Source organism: Patella vulgata, chromosome 1 (genome assembly GCF_932274485.2).
Source record: "Patella vulgata chromosome 1, xgPatVulg1.2, whole genome shotgun sequence".
In the NCBI taxonomy this organism is placed as follows: Eukaryota; Metazoa; Mollusca; class Gastropoda; family Patellidae; genus Patella; species Patella vulgata.
In genome coordinates this window covers 75,109,939-75,128,721 of record NC_065879.2, presented here as the reverse complement: position 1 = coordinate 75,128,721, position 18,783 = coordinate 75,109,939, and the positions used below count along the sequence as shown (strand labels likewise).

Sequence of the window (18,783 nt, the reverse complement as noted above, 5' to 3'; positions counted from 1 at the left end):
TTATAATTAATTATCTAGTATGTAGTGATACTTACTTCAGTATGAATTGGAAGATAAATAATCGAGATATCACCCTCCATGGAAGCAAACGTAAAAAAAACCGGATAGGCATATTTTGTCAGACCATGTTTAGGCTATATCACGGGCGCCTGTGGAATCTCTTTCAAAAATAAAATTAAGCAGCGGCTAGGATGTATGCTTAAAGGACGAAAGTCGCTAACACAATATCACGCACAGCTGTCGACATTGCAAACAAGATTTATTGGTCAATTTAAACCAGTAGTGGGATGAAACTACCTGCTCCCCTTTTAAATTTAAGGGTAGACAATTAAATGTTTTCATGCAGTTTTGTATCTCAAGATTTCTATGGTATACTGGTCTTGCGATTAAGGTTCCCCCATTAAAAAAAAACCAACAACACCAAACTGATGTCTTAGACATCTGTGGTTTTACCCAAAGTGCTCTTTGTTAATAAATGTCTAATTAAAAGTTTATACAACATTGCAGGCCTAAAGAAATAATAAAAGGAATAAAACAAATCATTTTTCATAAGTCAGTTAACGCATTAATCTTTTTAGTTTCCTCCATCTAATTGTGTCACATGACCTTGCTAGCTAGGATCTGATTTACCATGGACCTTAAATAAGGTCCATGGATTTACTACATGATTTAGTATTTAGCCTTTAAGACTTTTGCAAGTATTTCTCTTACGGAATGGGATACATATGGATGGAGTAAGCGCAAACACCATATTAGATAAAGGGAGACGAATCTAGCTGATTGTGACAACAATATATTAAGACTTGATAACCGGGCCAATATTAATTAGAGGGAAATAACTCCAATTTACCGACGTCACACTTGCCTAACACATGGCAATCCTGTTATGAAATCCTTTCATAAATATATTGTTGATTTTGACCATAATTTATAATATAGGAGTGATTGACAGTTTCCAAAATGCAGGCTCTATCAGAGGATGTCTTGACATCAACAAACACTATGTAAGTTCCATTCCTGGATTACCAGAGGGTTCAGGAAAAAGACAAACTTTTTCACTGTATGCCTACTACTATAGTATACTATGTATCTGTAAAGTCACAAAAGTGTAATTTTTTTTCATGAATGAATCCATATTATGACTGTGATGATCGATGAGTATCTTTTATTCTTTATCATCTGATTTAGATCGAGATCTAATGTAAATATGAAATAAATGTCGGCGCTATTGCACTTTCGCACTTCTACCAGTTACCCGTGGTTGTAGCTACTAAGCTAGAGACTTGAAATTGTGTGAGGTCATGGCTAGTTCGCCTTAATAACATCTCCTGAAAATTTCAAGTCTCCATGACCACGGGAACCGGTAGAGGTGCGAAAGTGCAATAGCGTCTAAATTTCTAGACAGCAGCATGTGGGAATATTAGATTTTGTTGTGAATGGTTATACTTTTGTTTGGGGCATGCTCAATGTTGACGTCAACAAATGCCAAAAGTCAACCACAGCCCAGGCATATTTGATTCCACAACTTGAACTTCTTAACTAAGATTAAGAAAGAAGGCCAAAAATTTTTATAAAAAACACCAGTGTTTTTGGTTGGACGACTGACCCTATAATTTTTAGCTCAAATGACCAACTTTAAACTGTTTTTCCTCATCCCTTTTCTTATGAATCAGTCTTGTGCCAAGTTTTGGTTTTCTGCAGATATTGAACTTTAAGTAGGCCATATTTATAACAGTCCGAATCAGCATTATTAAACAAACCTTATGCAAGAGCTAAATCTGCCTATTACAGGTCTTTCTTTAGGCCTGCAATGTTGTATAAACTTTTAATTAGACATTTATTAACAAAACAAGACCATAATCAACTTTCGATGGCATCGGATACTCAAGATTTTAACTAGATTAGAATGGTTCGCCATTTAAAAATTTAATTTAAAAGTGGGAAAGCGAGGCTAAGTCTCAAATATCAGCACCCTGGTTACCACTATGCACACATCTTGTCAAGACTACACACAGTGATAACTTGGCTCAGAATGAAGTAATTTGAATGAAATTTTCAATATTTTCATTTTACATTATCTATTTTTGAGCTATTATAGTAAGAATGGTCAGCTATTTATTTAAATCTAATGTTTAAGTTAGAAATGCTAGGAAACAGTTAATAAACACATTCAGGTTTTTAGAATAACTTATTAACACCACAAAGGCTTTAGAATGCAAGTATATTGAATGGTGGAATTTAGGGATGTAGCCTATCAAAGATCCTGGAGAAGGGAGTCCACAAACAGGGTTTATAGGTGACCCTACTCTATCACGTATAATTAAAGCTGGGAGTGTAATTAAACTCATGATAGTTACATGGTTGACAGGCCTTATAAACCGTGTAAATTTCACTCTATCCTGCCATATCCATTGCCCCAGTAAATGATATTATGGAGTGAAATTTCAAAGGGTGATCATTAAAAGTGTCTAAATGTAAAAATCCTATACATTATAATATACATAGTGTTATGTGAGTGTGATTTATTTTCTATATTTCAGTTTGTGTTGTTTATGTAGTGCACAGATTGAACCCAACCCTTCTAATATGTGTGTTGCTTGTTTAACAACACAAGTTGATATTACAGAAGGAATACCCAAACAAGGTGTTCTTTATTTCTGTAGAGGTTGTGAAAGGTAAAGTAATATGTATAAAAAGAAAACCAGACATTTTACAAAATAAAAGTTTTCTTTTGTAATCATTAGCTTCAATAAGGGAAATAACACATAAAAAGCTGTAGCTAAAAATTGATAATCTATGTAAATAGGTGATTTGTGCATTAATTGCCTGATGCTCTCTACAACCGATGTGTTGACATTTCAGCCTAGTCATGTCCTTTGCAAGTTCGGGGGGTTGGATGGCCGAATGGTTAGCACGCGCACTGTATCATGCGGTCTGTCATTGAGTCAACTTGGCGGGGTTTCGAATCCCTGGTTGTACGTGACAAGGAGTAGGGTCGCCTATCCAACCTCGTGGGTTTTCTCTGGGTCCCCAGGTTTCCTCCCACTGCTAAAAACCCCTACGCGCGAGCGAGTTATTGAAATAAAATTGAACCATTTGTTAGTCCCGAAATGACCTAGTTTGTGTCGAGTGGACGTTAAACCCCATTTCTCTCTCTCTCTCCCTTAGCAAGTTCTGTGCCATCAGGGCTGTTACTTTTAGATCACTATCTTTCTGTACTAAGTGCAGAGTTTTGATGGGTTTTTTTTACCATACGGGGACTTACGCCAGAAAAGTTGTATTAGACTACAGTGATTATGATATTATTGCATATTTTATAAGCACTTACATGTTTAATTTTTTTTAGGATATTACAAAAGTTGGAGTATTGTACCTTAACATGATGTTTTATAGAATTGTTCAAATCAAGTTAAGTTTATGAAATTTTCAATTTTTCAGATATTTACAACCACCGTCAACATGGATTACAGCTCACCTTGAATCTAGAGAACTTCTTAGTTTATGTTTGAAGAAACTTAAGGGTCTTGCAAAGGTAATAATTACTCATTGATACTTGCACCAACGAATTACTCATTAATTGCCTAAAATACAGGTGTATACATATAATGAAGTAAAGTCTGTGGGGATATTAGTGGTTTAAAGTCTTGTCCAATGAAAACCGGGCTTGAAAAATCCTGAAAGTTCTCCTAGTGACAGGGAATAGGGTTGCCTGTCCAACCTCGTGGGTTTTCTCTGGGTCCTCTGGTTTCCTCCCACTGCTAAAGACCCCTACGCCCAAGCGAATTATTGAAATAAAAATTTGAAAAACATGTTAGTCCCAAAATGACCTAGTTTGTGTCAAGTGGATGTTACCCCTCTCTCTCTCTCTCTCTCTCTCTCTCTCTCTCTCTCTCTCTCTCTCTCTCTCTCTCCAGGCCAGTGCCAAACGGCTTTAAATTTTAAAGCCTTTCATGGTTAATAGGGTAATGGAGTTTATAATCTTCTTAAAGTTGTGTGAATTATATTTTTCAGGTAAATTTAGTGGATGCTGGTTTTATTTGGACAGAACCCCATTCTCAAAGAATTAAAGTTAAGCTCAGTGTTCAAAAAGAGGTATTTAATTGATTTTTTAAAAAAATATTCAAAACAAATTTGTAATGATATTAGAATAGGTGTAGGCAAGCAAATTTTTAAAGTGAATAAAAACACATAATTGCGGTATCAATAGTTTCATTTTGCTAAGATAAAAACATCCTGAAAATTTCAACTGATTATCTCTAGTAGTTTGTGAAATATGGCCAGTTACAGGATTTGGGGTACCCACCAACTTCGGACATAGCAAAAATAAGTGGTTTTGACCCCCCATATATCAAAAAGTAAGCTTTTTACACAACTGTAACTTCTTTAACATAGAGTACCTACTGCCTTGTTGGAATAAATGCAAGGAAATGCCTGTGTCTTCACTCCTGTTGAAACTGTTGACCCTTTAAAATGACATTTTTAAGCCACTGCCCATGACAAAATCTGCTTCTGGAGCCATTTGACCCCTCCATAAAATTAATTCTAAGTGTACCGCAGGTTTTTCCTTCCACATATCAGCTGACAATGGCCCCCATAGTAACCCTAATTCTTTTGACAGCCTTGAAAAGGCCCTAAAGAAAGATATCAGACACAGAAAATGGTCCCAGCCACTGTTTTGCTCCGCGGGAGCAAAAAAGCCGAAAAATGCCCGTTTTCATTAGCCCCGTCTCGTATCACATCACCTTTACAGAAATGGATAATATATTTTTGTGTATTTGAGAACTAAAATAAATAATTTCAAAATCCATGCTGTCTTTATTGTATTCATACTAAATTTATCACAGAAACATTTATAAATTCAATTCAAAGTGTGAAAAGAAATATTGTTGTAAAATTTACATATTTATGAGCCTTTCCACCAATCAGGTATTTCGTCGACTTAGTCACGTGACAAAATATACATACCTGATTGGTGGAAAAGTAAACAGAAAGTAACTGAAGTCACAGGTCGAAAATGAAAACTACCCGTTACTGTTAAAAGACGTTTTCTAAATTCATGAAGACGATAGATAATTCAGAATCCTAGCTTCGCTGAATATGTATTCATATATCTAGCTGACTATGTTGCCAGAATGCTTGAATTCAGCCGTGAAAAAAAATTAAAACCAGTGTTTTATTACCGAGTGCTTTGTTCGTTTGATATATTTTTAAATTACACATCGTCAGAACACGCCAAATATAAATATATGGGGAATAGTTTACGGATATGCTTTACATATAGTCTTATTCTTAATATGTTTCTGAATAAAATCATGATTTTACTTACATATTTCTGCAATTAGAGGGGCCGGAATGTTAAAAACCGAACAGCTATTTGAGCAATGACGTCACTAGCGTACGGCAGTTTGCATGCTCTTGGCTTGCGCTACCTTGGAACAACAGGTGCCGGAGAAAACGGAAAAAATATAAAATCTAAAGATCATAACGAACATTTTTGTACCTAGTTTTGCTGTATTATTTTGATGGGTTCTATGCTTATTTTGCTGCTAAATTTGGGGTTTTATAAACTACTTAAAATTTTCAATTTTTTTGGCATCCAACGGCCGGATTACGGCCTTTGCGGCTGAAACGAGTCATTTAAAATTCCCTTTTTACTGTTTCTCTTGCAATAAATATATAAATAGTGTATCAGTGATAAAGAGAAAGAAAAGACGATTGCAATGGTGTAATTTATTTCAAAATTGATACGATAGTTATTTAGTGACGATCATGGAAATATGACCATGTTTTCTACTAATTAGCGACAATGTCACACATTCCACCGCTTTGTCTTAGCCGTTGCCTATACCTAATTAGAATATCATTACAAATTTCTATTCTGTTACATAAAGTATGCAATACTACCTATAATAATCTCCATAGTTGACAAGACTATATTCTTAATCTAGATGATTTAATCTTCGACAATAAGAGATAAATAATGGACAAATTGCTTATTCTATACTTTAGATCAATTTACTATATATTAATTAGGGGTCATGGTGGCTCGCTAGCCTGGAGGTCGGGTGTTCGATCCCAGCATTGTCCGAGAAAGTTCATCCAGATTTTCCGGTGTGGTTCCCCCTTGTCAGTGATGCAGTACGGAGGGCCGGACAAGTACAGCTGTCTAGTCATATTCGGATGTGATGGAAAACCAAAGTCCTGTGTACATATTGGCGTGCACGTAAAAGATCCCTTGACATTTAGAATTCGATATGAGAGTAGACTGTAGTGCCGCTGTACGGGCAATATTTCCCTCATAGCACACTGTATGGCGGATGCCAGTCTTCATTAGCCCAGTTTAGAGCAGAACAGTTAGGACGTTAAACCCCATTTCAGTTCATTTCATTTATAATTAACCTAACAATATATCTGTATCTACCAGAAAAGTTATATATCTGACCTGAAGAAATCATTGTTATCTTAAAAAGAAATTAAAAGGGTGACAGTACACAAAAGATGGCGCAAAAGCAGGGACAAATGACAAAACTAACGATAAATAATAAACAAATTATATTAAAGTAACCAAAACTAAAAATGGTAATGTTTTTCAACTGCTATCATTTGCCAAAACTAATAATCTAACTAAATGTTCTAACATCTGACAAAGAGTATTTTGTATTTAGCGATGACTTTCAGAAATGTGAATGGATGTATTTTTTAGGTAGTAAATGGTGCTATATTACAACAAGTATTTGTAGTAGAGTTTACTATTAATGGCCAGTTCTGTGAAGATTGTCATCGTGTAGAAGCTAAAGATTTCTGGAGAGCTTTAGTTCAAGTCAGACAAAAGGTGTGTAAGAAATAATTTTCTTTTTATTCAAATTAAAAATAATTTTGATATATTCAAAATTAATACCCTCTATTTTCTACACATCTTGTGTGGAATTTAACACTCGAAGAAAAGTCTTGTTCATTTCTAGTATTTGCTGATAATCTATGTGCAAGCATATAACTGTAAGGTTATAAAGTAATGTTATTGGACCACACGTAATGATCACTCGCTTTTGGCAATTTCGATTTTCTATTTACTTATGTTGTTGGTATTCTAGGTTAATTTAGGCCAACCAATCCAAAAAGACTCTCTCATTGAATGGAACTAAGAAAATAAGCGATTGGAATGTGATTATTTTTATAACTTTGAAATAACAGATACGTTTTCCTTCATTGATATTTTTCTCTTTTTTGTCAGACTGATCATAAGAAGACGTTTTATTACCTAGAACAGCTGATATTAAAACATCGAGCTCATACTAAAACTAACAACATTAAAAATACTGATGGTGGTTTAAACTTTTATTATGTTAATCGTGATGATGCCAGAAAAATGACAGATTTTCTCACGTCACATGTTCCTTCCAGGTATGTAATAAATTATATGTCCTGCACGTAGAGACTTGGGCAATGAGCTTAATTTCAGTCTTTAATTGACTTGGTTATAAAGTTTTGTACTTCTACAGTTTTGGGTTAGATGCATGTAACATTTGATTCTAAACTTGTAATATGATACAAGGGAAAAAACCTCTGTAACACTGTGGTGCAAACTTTTGTAATACTTTGGCAGAAATTTCTCTTTGTAACACTTTGTTTACAAACTCCTATTTGTAACACATGGACAAAATTGTCTTATCTGTAACACTTTCTGTAATGCTTGTGGCAACATTTACGAAAATTATAATTGCCTCAAATTCGATAAATTAATGTTTGTGATTTTATGATTTAAATTTTGTTGAATATATTCTGGTACCATTACTAACTAAGTTTCTTTCTCATTTACGACTTCAGTGGAAATAAACTATGTTTAGCTCAAGATAATGATCATTAATGTTTTAATATAATCGTATTGTATTTCTTCTATAGGTATCAGATGTCTAAACAGTTAATATCACATGATATACATAGTAATAAATATCAGTATAAATTTACTTTCTCCGTTGAAATTATTCCTGTTTGTAAGGTATGTATAATTGTAACTTGTTTTAATGGGAAATTTCATGTTGAAGACCACCTCAAACTTCAGGGGAGGTAATTCCTAATTGATTGCAAGGGGAATAAATTGGGAGATGTTTTGTACAAATTAGTTGAACAAATTAAAAGAAAACCAATGCAATCACATTTTGTGATTTTGATATAATTGTCAGGTTTAGATATCATAAATCAGTTTTTATACGCCCACACTTCGGTTGATAGTATCTTTTTACTATTTTTCGCTTTTGCGGAGCATGGCAGTCTAAAACACCTATAAAAAGGTTATACCAAGTATCAAGGGCAGAATTTGGGTCATCAATTGACTCGACTAGTTCAAATGGAATTTTAGCAAGATCATTAATAAAATTAGAATCATCAAAGTTTTTGTAATTTCTGTATAGAATTTCCAAGTGGTTGTGTTTTGTGATTTTTCTCTTGCAGTTTCCAATGATAAAAATAATCGGAAAATGGTCACTAATACCATATTGAGGAACTTTAATTTCAACAATATTATCCGGTGTGTTTGTATATAGATGGTCAATGACAGTAGAAGAATTTTTAAAACAGCGTGTAGGGGCAGTAATTAATTGATGTAATCCCTGCATATTGATTATGTTTTCCCATCGTTTTGGAACAGTAGTTGAATAATCTATATTAAAATCTCCTATTACATAAATAGATTGACCAGTATTTATGGAATTTAAACTAGTTTCAAAATCATCAAACCAACCTGTACACGAAGAAGGTGGTCTATATACAAGACATAATAAAAATGATTTTTCATATTCTGGATGGAGTTCAATCCAAATGGATTCGATATTTTGATGTTCATAATCAAGTTTTCTTGAATATTTTAGATCTGAATTTACATATAAGATAAGGCCTCCGCCACTTTTGCTCAGTCGATCTTTTCTGATCAGATCATAACCAAAGATATTAATAAATTTATCGTCAATTTCAGAATGTAAAAACGTTTCAGAAAAGCCCATGACATTAAAATTTTCATTGTTTAATGAGGAAATAAATAAAGCCCGAAAGTTCAGGGACTTCTTTAAAGCCTCCAAGAGGTGTGACGACTATAGAATATGGAGAAATAAAACCAAAAATCTCATTAATAAAGCCAAAAAAAACTTTATCAAGGACTCTATCGAAAATGAAGAGCAATCTAAAAACATATGGAGATATTTTAGTGACATACAAAATAAACCCAATAATTGCCCTTATCCCAATAGTATTAAATATGGAAAAACAACAGTTAATGATCTAAATGCTATTGCTAATGTGATGAATGATTACTTCACTAATTTAACTGATGACATTAAGCCCCCCTATACACCACTTTCTCAAGAGTGCAAACGAAAGATATCAGATTACGTAAATGATAAGATTCCCCCAAATAACAACTTTTCTATTAATTGTATTACTACCACAGAGGTATTAAAACATTTATTGAGTTTAAATAGTAACAAAGCCATTGGGTGTGATGGTATTGGACCCAAAATTTTAAAATTGTCTGCGTATACAATTTGTAGCAGTTTGACATATATCATTAATCTTTGTATTTCTCAAAACATGTTCCCCAGTGCCCTTAAACTGGCTAAAATTATTCCTATACATAAGAAGGGAGCTAAAGATGATCCGAACAATTATAGGCCAATCTCAATTCTCCCCACAATTTCAAAAATATTCGAAAGGCACTTGAGCACTCAAATTCAAACTTATTTGGAAACCTTCAATGTTCTTTATGCTTACCAATCTGGATTTAGATCAAATCATTCATGTGCTACTGCACTGATCCGAATGACAGATAATTGGCTTGATGCTATCGATAATGGTGCGATGAGTGGTATAGTGTATCTTGATTTTAGCAAAGCATTTGATCTCATTGATCATAAGCTTATTATTGAAAAACTACATCTTTATCGATTTGATAATAATTCACAAATTTTGATTGAATCATATCTTGACTCACGGAAGCAAAAAGTATGTTTAGGATCAATTACCTCCTCAATTACTACAGTCAAATGCGGGGTTCCACAAGGTTCGATCCTGGGTCCTCTCCTATTCCTAATTTTTATAAATGATCTCCCACTCAATATTGAATCAAGTCAGATAGATTTGTTTGCTGATGACAGTACCCTGCATTGTTCACACAAAGATATTTTATCCATCGCCAAAAATCTCCAAAATGATCTCTATTTGGTTGCTGAATGGTGTGAAAACAATGGGATGGTAATCAATCCTTCGAAAACAAAATCAATGCTGATTTCAACAAAACACAAAAGAAATCAGAAAAACCTAACTTTATCACTCCATGGTGAGAAAATTGAGACGGTTACTACCGCAAAATTACTTGGAATTCAAATTGACCAAGACCTTAATTGGGAAGCACAGATAGCAGATATGTCTAAAAAACTTGCATCAAAAATATTTCTCCTAAATAAGATAAAAGATCATTTACCTTACGAGACAAGAATTTTGTTTTATAACAGTTACATACTACCAATACTTGATTATTGCTCTATTATTTGGGGAAATGCTACCAAAAGTAGATTAGACATTCTTTTAAAATTACAAAAGAGGGCAGCAAGAGCTATTCTTGATGCACCGATTGAAACTCCGTCCACCTCTTTATTTACTAAACTCGGTTGGCTTACCCTTACACAGAGGATTCTTTACAATAAAATTGTCTTATCATTCAAAATTATTACATTTAATACTCCACTTTATCTAAATTTCCATTTTATTGAAAAATCTCTTGTTTCCAAAACGGATATCTTGCTCCGTTCACAGACCAGTAAATCTCTTTTTCTTCAAAAATGCAAAACGGAATCCATGAAACGTACTTTTCATTATTCTGCATGTCTTTTATGGAACAATCTGCCTTTTGATATAAAGATGTGTAAAAATGTTGAAAATTTTAAGATTAAACTGAAAACTCATTTATTTTGCACACTGAAGGAACCATAATATTCAACTGATGACATACTTATTATTTTTAACTTGCAACTGCATTCTATTTTATTTTGTGTGTAATTATAGTGTTCTTCCTATATTCTACTTGTATAATGTATATGTTTTGTAGTTTGGGAGTGACTTATCAAACTTCCCACTTTAAAATGCTATTGCATTTCTAATGATTTTAAATTTATCCTGATATTACATGTATATATGTCTTTGTAGTTTAGGAGGGACCTATGGAAGATTAGTTTTTTTTTTGCAAACTAAATACGTTGCCTCATTAAATAAAGTTTTTATTATTATTATTATTATTATTGAAATGTGGTCGTATATTGTTGTCACCCCTCTCCGGCGGTCCGGCGTTCACAATTGCTTGTGGACGCTCTATAGGCTAAAGTTAATATCTGATTGACTTTAAATTTATACACAGTGTTTAAGGTCATAGACGAAGAAGCCTATTGATTTTCAGCGATTTCCGATAATTACTGCCAGAGTTATGGCCCTTGTGGACGCTCTAGAGGTCAAAGTTAATATCCGATTGGCTTTAAATTGATACACAGTGTTTAAGGTCATGAGACGAAGAAGCCTATTGATTTTCAGCGATTTCTGATAATTTTTGCCAGAGTTATGTTCCTTGATCACTTTGAAAATTCTAGTGGACACTCTAGAGGCTAAAGTTAATATCCAATTGATATTAAATTTATGAACAGTGTTGAAGACCATGAGACGAAGAAGCTTATTGATTTTCAGCGATTTCCGATAATTTTTGCCAGAGTTATGGCCCTTGATCACTTTGAAAAATCTTGTGGACGCTCTAGAGGCTAAAGTTAATATCCGATTGACTTTAAATTTATACACAGTGTTTAAGGTCTTGAGACGAACAAGTATATTGATTTTCAATGAATCTTTATGACTTGAACAGCTAAATCCATGATGTTAAAAGTTTTGTATACTAAACATTAGCATGGGGCAGAACTTTATAAAAACCAAACAAATTCTAATGGTTTTCTGATAATTACTTAATGAGTTGTTACTCTTAATCAGATTTTAATGTATTATAAATGTTTCAACTTTTGTTGACTGCCCGGATGATATAGCTGCTGTGGGCGTATGTTTTGTTGCCTGGCAACCTATCTTTATTTATATATCTAAGATAAGCCAGTGAAGGAACTCGTGGGAGTAGCGCCTTTACATTGTGCCCATAGTTTTTTTGTGTATGATGAGTGAAAGGATTACCATTGATTCAGGGTGATACTTCATCAATTGCCAAGTAATTATGGAAACAAATTATATGATAATTCAGGGTGATAGCTGATCAGGTTCCAGTAATGAATGGTTTGTATTTACAGAATAATATTGTATATTTACCTAAGAAACAGTAATAAATTATTTGTATTTACAGGATGATGTTGTATGTTTACCTAAGAAATTAGCAACAAGTAAAGGAAATATAAACCCACTGTGTATCTGTTATAGTGTATCACAGTTAATACATGTTATAGATCCTTTTACGTTACAGAGTAAGTTTTATATATTGTTTAAGTGGCATTTAGTAACTGGATGAGAATAACACATGACACAATTTTATGGAATACAAGTTACTTGAAGAGTTTATTTCAGCGACGTTTCGACGAGGGTTCTCCCGTTTTTATCAAGCAAAAAAAAAAAGACAGGAGAACCCTCGTCGAAACGTCGCTGAAATAAACTCTTCAAGTAACTTGTATTCCATATGATTGTGTTGTGTGTTAAGTTTTATATATTTGTATTATTTGTTGATTTGTGTGCCCCTGAAATTTGTAAAGTTTAAAAAATGAATCCTCTCTATTTGATACAATATATTGTGGGAAAAATAAATCCAGATATCACAGGATAGTCAACTAGAATAATCTGGTGGCAGGGTTTGACTTTGTTCCCATTCTGTCTTGGTATTTTACTATATTTTAGATACAAACTAAGTGGCCTTATTCTTGATATTTTCGTAAAGTTATAGGTCAACAAGGTAAAAAATTGAAATGGATGACAAATATAATACCAAATCAAAGGTTTTTTTTTATTAAAAATAAAATGGTAGGCGTGTTGAATATACAATACAGTATTTAACAGACCTAAGTAGACTTTATAATAATATTGAAGATATACAATACAGTATTTAACAGACCTAAGTAGACTTTATAATAGTATGTATAATTGATAAGAGATATGACACAAAATTAAAGGTTTGTACTAATAATAAGCAATTGTGGTTGTTGAAAAGCACTCTAGAAGAGTATTACATAAAGAAAATGAGATATATTTGAAGCAACATTATATATCTTTTCTCAGCTGTGGTATAATAGGTAGGCCTACCGTTATATGAGAACAAAAACAGGGTTCCACGTCTGTACACTTTTGTGTGCATGTACAAATATAGCAGACCTTATGAACTAAATCAAATTTTTGATTTTCAGTTGCAGATATTTCTGGTACCAACTACTGGCACGATCAGTTTCAGAGTTTAACAACACCTAAATCATTAGCAGAATTCATGATCATGCAGATTGAAATAGTTGCTGATAAAGATAAACCCCATGTAGAACCCATTTCTAAAAAGGTAAGATAGTTTTAGTCACTTTAATAAACTCATGGCTACCGGACATTTGACATTGTCTGATTTGTCAATCTGTTTGTTCAGGGTTGGCGGCTACACCAGGACTGTCCCGAGGCTGAAAATTTGGTGTATAGGGGTTGCTCGGACCGGGCAGTAACATAGGTCAACATCTTCCGGTTTCAGAGTTATACTACTTTTAACCTGTACAACGCCGGGTCATCCGCTGGTATCAACATATTGTCAGATAAAAAAATTATTACTTGTACTGAATGATTGTGGCTTGACTCTTGGCGTGCCCAATTTTCACAAAGGAACGTTCCAAATTGATGGAAACAGTTGTATTGTGATCAGAAATGTGATGTTATCAAACTTTTAGCTATGATAACTGGTCAAATAGTATCGTATTTTGTTGATGCGGGCCTTGTCAGAAATATTTGTGTTTTTTGACAGCTTTTGAGTCTTAACCATAATTCTGTGTAATGTTGTAATTTCTGAATTTTTGTCAACCTTTTTCACATTAGGATATTTTATTTACAGCATGTATTGGCTGATGTTTGGGTAGCTAGAATGTCTGATCTTTCTTCTAATGATCAACAATATTATACACGAACACATCTAGGACATTTATTAAATGAAGGCGATACAGTTCTAGGGTAAGAGTTTTGTGATATTGGCTTGGATTCCCCAGTTGTACGTGACAAGGAGTAGGGTCGCCTGTCCAACCTCGTGGGTTTCGTCCGGGTTGTCCGGTTTCCTCCCACTTTGAAAGACCCCTACACGCAAGCGAATTATTAAAAATAAAATTGAACCATATGTTAGTCCCGAAATGACCTAGTTTGTGTCAAGTGGACATTAAACCCCATTTCTCTCTCTCTCTTTTGTGATATTCGCTATATTCCATGTATTTTGTGAAATATTTTGTTGTAATTATTAGCTTTGTATTCTGTTGTGATTATGGCATAATATAATAGATTTTGTGAAAGATCTTGTAAGGAAATACACAGTAGATTTCCATTGATGACAGTCGAAAACTACAGTCTTTGTTTCTCTCAAGGTGATACTGATGGTCTTTAATTCAAGATCAAGATTTCTCCTCTGGGTCATCACTTGACATCCTCACTTTTGCTGGCTTTGTGGTTTCACTTAATAGATTTAAACTTCAATTTTAGTTTGAGGCTATTTCCACCTTACTGTAAGAACTAGATCTGATCCTTGTACTGGCTGTCTAAGATCTCTGTTAATGGTAGAGTTTGGAGAAGCAGCAGTGTGATATTAATGATAATATATGACTTATAATTGTAGGTTTGATTTTAATAACGCCAACATCAATAATCAACAATTTGAAAAAATTAAACAAGACAGAGTACCTGATGTGGTGAGTTCTTTTATATTTCAGATATATCGTCCGATTTAACTCATTTTATTATTTAAATCCATCTCATCAATTTTGAAGTGTTAGATAGGATATATTTGATTGGTGACCACTGACAGGAGTATTTACTGTTTTGTCTTTCCCTGTGACCACTAAGAGCACTAGACTCTCAACTAAATTGCCTCAGGATTTTTTAAGAAGTGTTTCTAACTGAAATTGTTGAATCTTAAGGTTAATTTCGTTAAATTCTAATTTTATGTTTATGGCATATAAATTGGCTGTTTGGTAAGTTGGCTGTTTGGTAAGTTCTCCAGTCACTTCAATAATATCACTTGCTCATAGTGGTCTTTAGCTGTAGGAGGAAATTAGAAGACCCAGAGAAAGCTTATGAGTTTCACAGGTAACCCTTCTCCTTGTCCCGTACAACTGTGGATTGAAATCACTCCAGTTGTGATTTAAAGCGCATGCATTAGATCATTTTGCAACCCTACCTCAGACAGAGCCCTTTGAAATATTTGCCTATGAAAACAGCAAATGGCCATTTTCCCATTAAACATTAATTGGTATAAAGGAAGAAACCTCCCCCTTCATATTGTATTGTCTATAATCATGATTATAGTTTATATTATTTATATATCTAATCATGATTATAGATGATAGTAAATTATATATCTAATCATGAAAATAATCATGTTTGGTTATAGTAAATTATATATCTAATCATGATTATAGGTTATAGTAAAGAAAGTTTATGATAGATCAGCTCGAAACAAGAAGAGAAAGTGGAAATTAAAAAGAATGGCTGAGGGAATTGAAACAGCTAGTGAAGAAAGGTATATATAAGTATTATAACTACTTGAAACAGTTTCTTAAAAAATACTCAGTTCCTGTACTCACTTAACAGGCAAAAAATATGTGCATTTTAGAAATCTGTCTAAAGTTACTTTTTCTAAGAAAGTCACATAAAGTTTTTATATGCCCACATTTAAATTGGTCATATTTTGTTGTTGCCCCTGTCTTTCAGTCCATCGTCCACAATTGCTCGCATAGCAGAGGTGACAAACTTTTCACATTCCATGTGGCAAAAATTTTCAGTACAACCACTTCATCAATTATCAGTGTCTTGTAAATGTTTCCATTATTGGCAAAGATCTTTTTAGCTGCTGTTGTGGGTGGGGAGGGGGCACATGTTTCAGTGCCTAACCTTTTTTGGTGGAGTCGAATTACATATGGAACTATTTATAGAATAGATTTTCAGCTGTTCACCTCTGGCAGGGAAGTTTTGAAATATATGCTGTGATGATTGACAATATATGATATATATTACAGAGATTATACAGCTTTCTTAGAAGATTTAGAAGAAGATCAAGATTATAGACAGAATGTTAATATATATGTTGGTGAGTTATTTTACAATCTTCGGGATCAGTCAGACCTGCAGAGATTGGCAGAGCCGAATAGTGCCAAATTTATCAGGAATCTGGCCGTCTTCTTTAGCCCAGTCAAAGCAGAAAAGTAGGAAGTTAAACCCCATTTCATTTCTTTTCATATCTGGCATCTGAGTAGTATATTGAATATATAAACTCAGAGATTGGAAGTTTGATCTCATGATTGTATAAATGTAGATCAGAGGTGGCAATCCCCAGAAATGAAAAAAAAAAACAAACAAAAAAAATCCCCCAGGAGAATCCAGTAGACCTGCAAATCTACCAATCATTTCAAAGCTTCAGAAGAAAAGTTAAATAGGCTATATCATTCACATTTTGGCATTAAATTTACAGCTCAAGTGTTAGTTACACTATCCTGTGAAACCTTGACAGTCCCTTTAAACGTGTGAAATTAATCCATTTTTCTGTAAGCAAAAAAGGAGATATATGTTAGTCTTGAAATGATTTAGTTGTGTTAAATGGACTTTATACCCAATATCTCTCTATATATTTGGGGATCACGGTGGCTAAGTGAGTAAGGCGCTGGCTCGCTAGCCTGGAGGTCGGGTGTTCGATCCCTGCATTGGCCGAGAAAGTTCATCCAGATTTTCCGGCGTGGTTCCCCCTTGTCAGTGATGCAGGACGGAGGGCCTGACAAGGACAGCTGTCTAGTCATTCGGATGAGACGAAAAACCGAGGTCCCGTGTACACATTGGCGTGCACGTAAAAGATCCCTTGACAGTTGGAATTCGATATAAGAGTAGGCCGTAGTGCCGCTGTCCGGGCAAAATTATCCTCATAGCACACTATATGGCGTATGCCCGTCTTCATGAGCCCAGTTCGGAGCAAAACAGTAGGACGTTAAACCCCATTTCATTTCATTTCTCTATATATTTACAGATCGTAATAAGTTGGCCGTGGATACAGATGATACTGATGATGAGGGAGTACCTCAGATCAGCCTACAGGAAATGTTAGATGATCTACGTATTAGTGAAGATGCTACAGGAGATGAGGGTGCTGCTATGATGGAATAGCCAGCGTCTCCAACCTACCTCAGATTATTCTTAACCCTATTGTTGTCCTATGACTGACAAATTGAACTGTACCTTGAGACATTTTTAATGGCAAATAACATTTAGTGGATTGAATTAGGTTTCCTAGACTCCAAAATTAAAATTATCATTAAGCAGTCCAAAGAAATACCAAGACTGGTAATTAATCACTTTTATTTCATGGAGTTTGTTTATAGCAGTTCTCTCTTTATAGAAATTCTTTCTAATTTCCATGGCAATTTCTGTTGACTTGCTTTCCTAGAATCAAAGAAAAGTGTTTGAATATTCATGACTTTGAAACAGAAGAATCAGACCAGAATATATATTGAGTTATCTCTCCAGTTGTATTTTTAGATATCTTATTTCTTTTGATTTTTCTTAAAGAAAAGACATACAAATTGATAATATGTAACAGTGCTGATAAAAATATATATATTATGGTATTCGCATTTATATGTATTATTACATATAGACGATACTGTACATTTACAATCATGTGTGACGTACTGTCAATATTGAAATAAAATTGTATGAATGTACACGGTCAATTAACTCCAAGAAGACTACGGTAGTGTGGTTTATTTCTAATAGAGAACTAATTTTTAAAATCTCATCAACACTTGATTTCATTTGATTTAATTTGTGGTACGAAAATCTGTTTTCATTCAGTTAAAGCTAGTGTAGTATTGAGATATAATTCATTGCGTGTTTCATTAATGAAACTAGAATTAGTAAACAAACCAATGTCTACTTACTCTTCTAAAACAAAATTTTATTTGCATAGAACTTGTCCCATAACACTTCAGATCTAAATATCTTATCTTGACATTAGTCATGAGGGTTAACCCCTTTAACTCAATATCCACTTAATGACATAAATTAACCTGACAAATAAGCATGTGAATATTCTGTATTATAAATATAGTCAATGAAATAGATTTTTTTTTAAAATTCTAGTGCTGATATTTATTTTACATACTTGTATGTATAAATATTCATGTTGAAAAAAAATATTTGTTTCTACAGTAAAAGAGTTGTTTTTTAATTGGGAGAGGGCAAGCAGAGTGGGGTCGCTTTCCTTTCGGTAGAAAAAATGTGTTGATTTTTGTTCATTTTTTTGATTTACTTTGGTAGTGAGTACAGTTATCTGTTAACATTTAAAAGGTTTAGAAATTAAATGGAGTCCAACATGTTTTGTAAACCATCCCGGTTAATAAAGACAGACATGATGCAGTGATCTGTACACTGGTGCTACAGTCTACTCTTGCGTTTAATTCCTTGGGTGTATTCGAAACAGTGTTCCGGTGCAGGGAACGGATGGAGAATGGGTTCTTATCGGTCTCGAACAGCCGGGAATGCGTTCATGAACACGTT

At 33.8% G+C, this 18,783-nt stretch overlaps 1 protein-coding gene across 1 annotated transcript; it reads left to right on the top strand.

Moving 5' to 3' along the window:
• The first annotated feature begins 801 nt into the window (after positions 1-801).
• On the top strand, positions 802-18,427 carry LOC126808714 (60S ribosomal export protein NMD3). Its single transcript, XM_050533644.2, has 14 exons — positions 802-1,004; positions 2,541-2,675; positions 3,439-3,532; positions 4,012-4,092; positions 6,704-6,832; positions 7,232-7,401; positions 7,900-7,996; positions 12,371-12,488; positions 13,416-13,558; positions 14,093-14,208; positions 14,858-14,930; positions 15,660-15,760; positions 16,257-16,327; positions 17,255-18,427. The coding sequence occupies exons 1-14, from the start codon at positions 961-963 to the stop codon at positions 17,389-17,391; spliced, it is 1,509 nt and encodes a 502-aa protein (XP_050389601.2). The 5' UTR covers positions 802-960; the 3' UTR covers positions 17,392-18,427.
• The last annotated feature ends 356 nt before the right edge of the window (positions 18,428-18,783 follow it).

Coding starts and splice junctions, on each gene's coding strand:
- LOC126808714 (XM_050533644.2), top strand. CDS start 961: ATGCAGGCTCTATCAGAGGATGTCTTGACATCAACAAACACTAT. Junction 4,093..6,703: donor AGCTCAGTGTTCAAAAAGAG/GTATTTAATTGA, acceptor TGTATTTTTTAG/GTAGTAAATGGTGCTATATT. Junction 15,761..16,256: donor GAAACAGCTAGTGAAGAAAG/GTATATATAAGT, acceptor TATATATTACAG/AGATTATACAGCTTTCTTAG.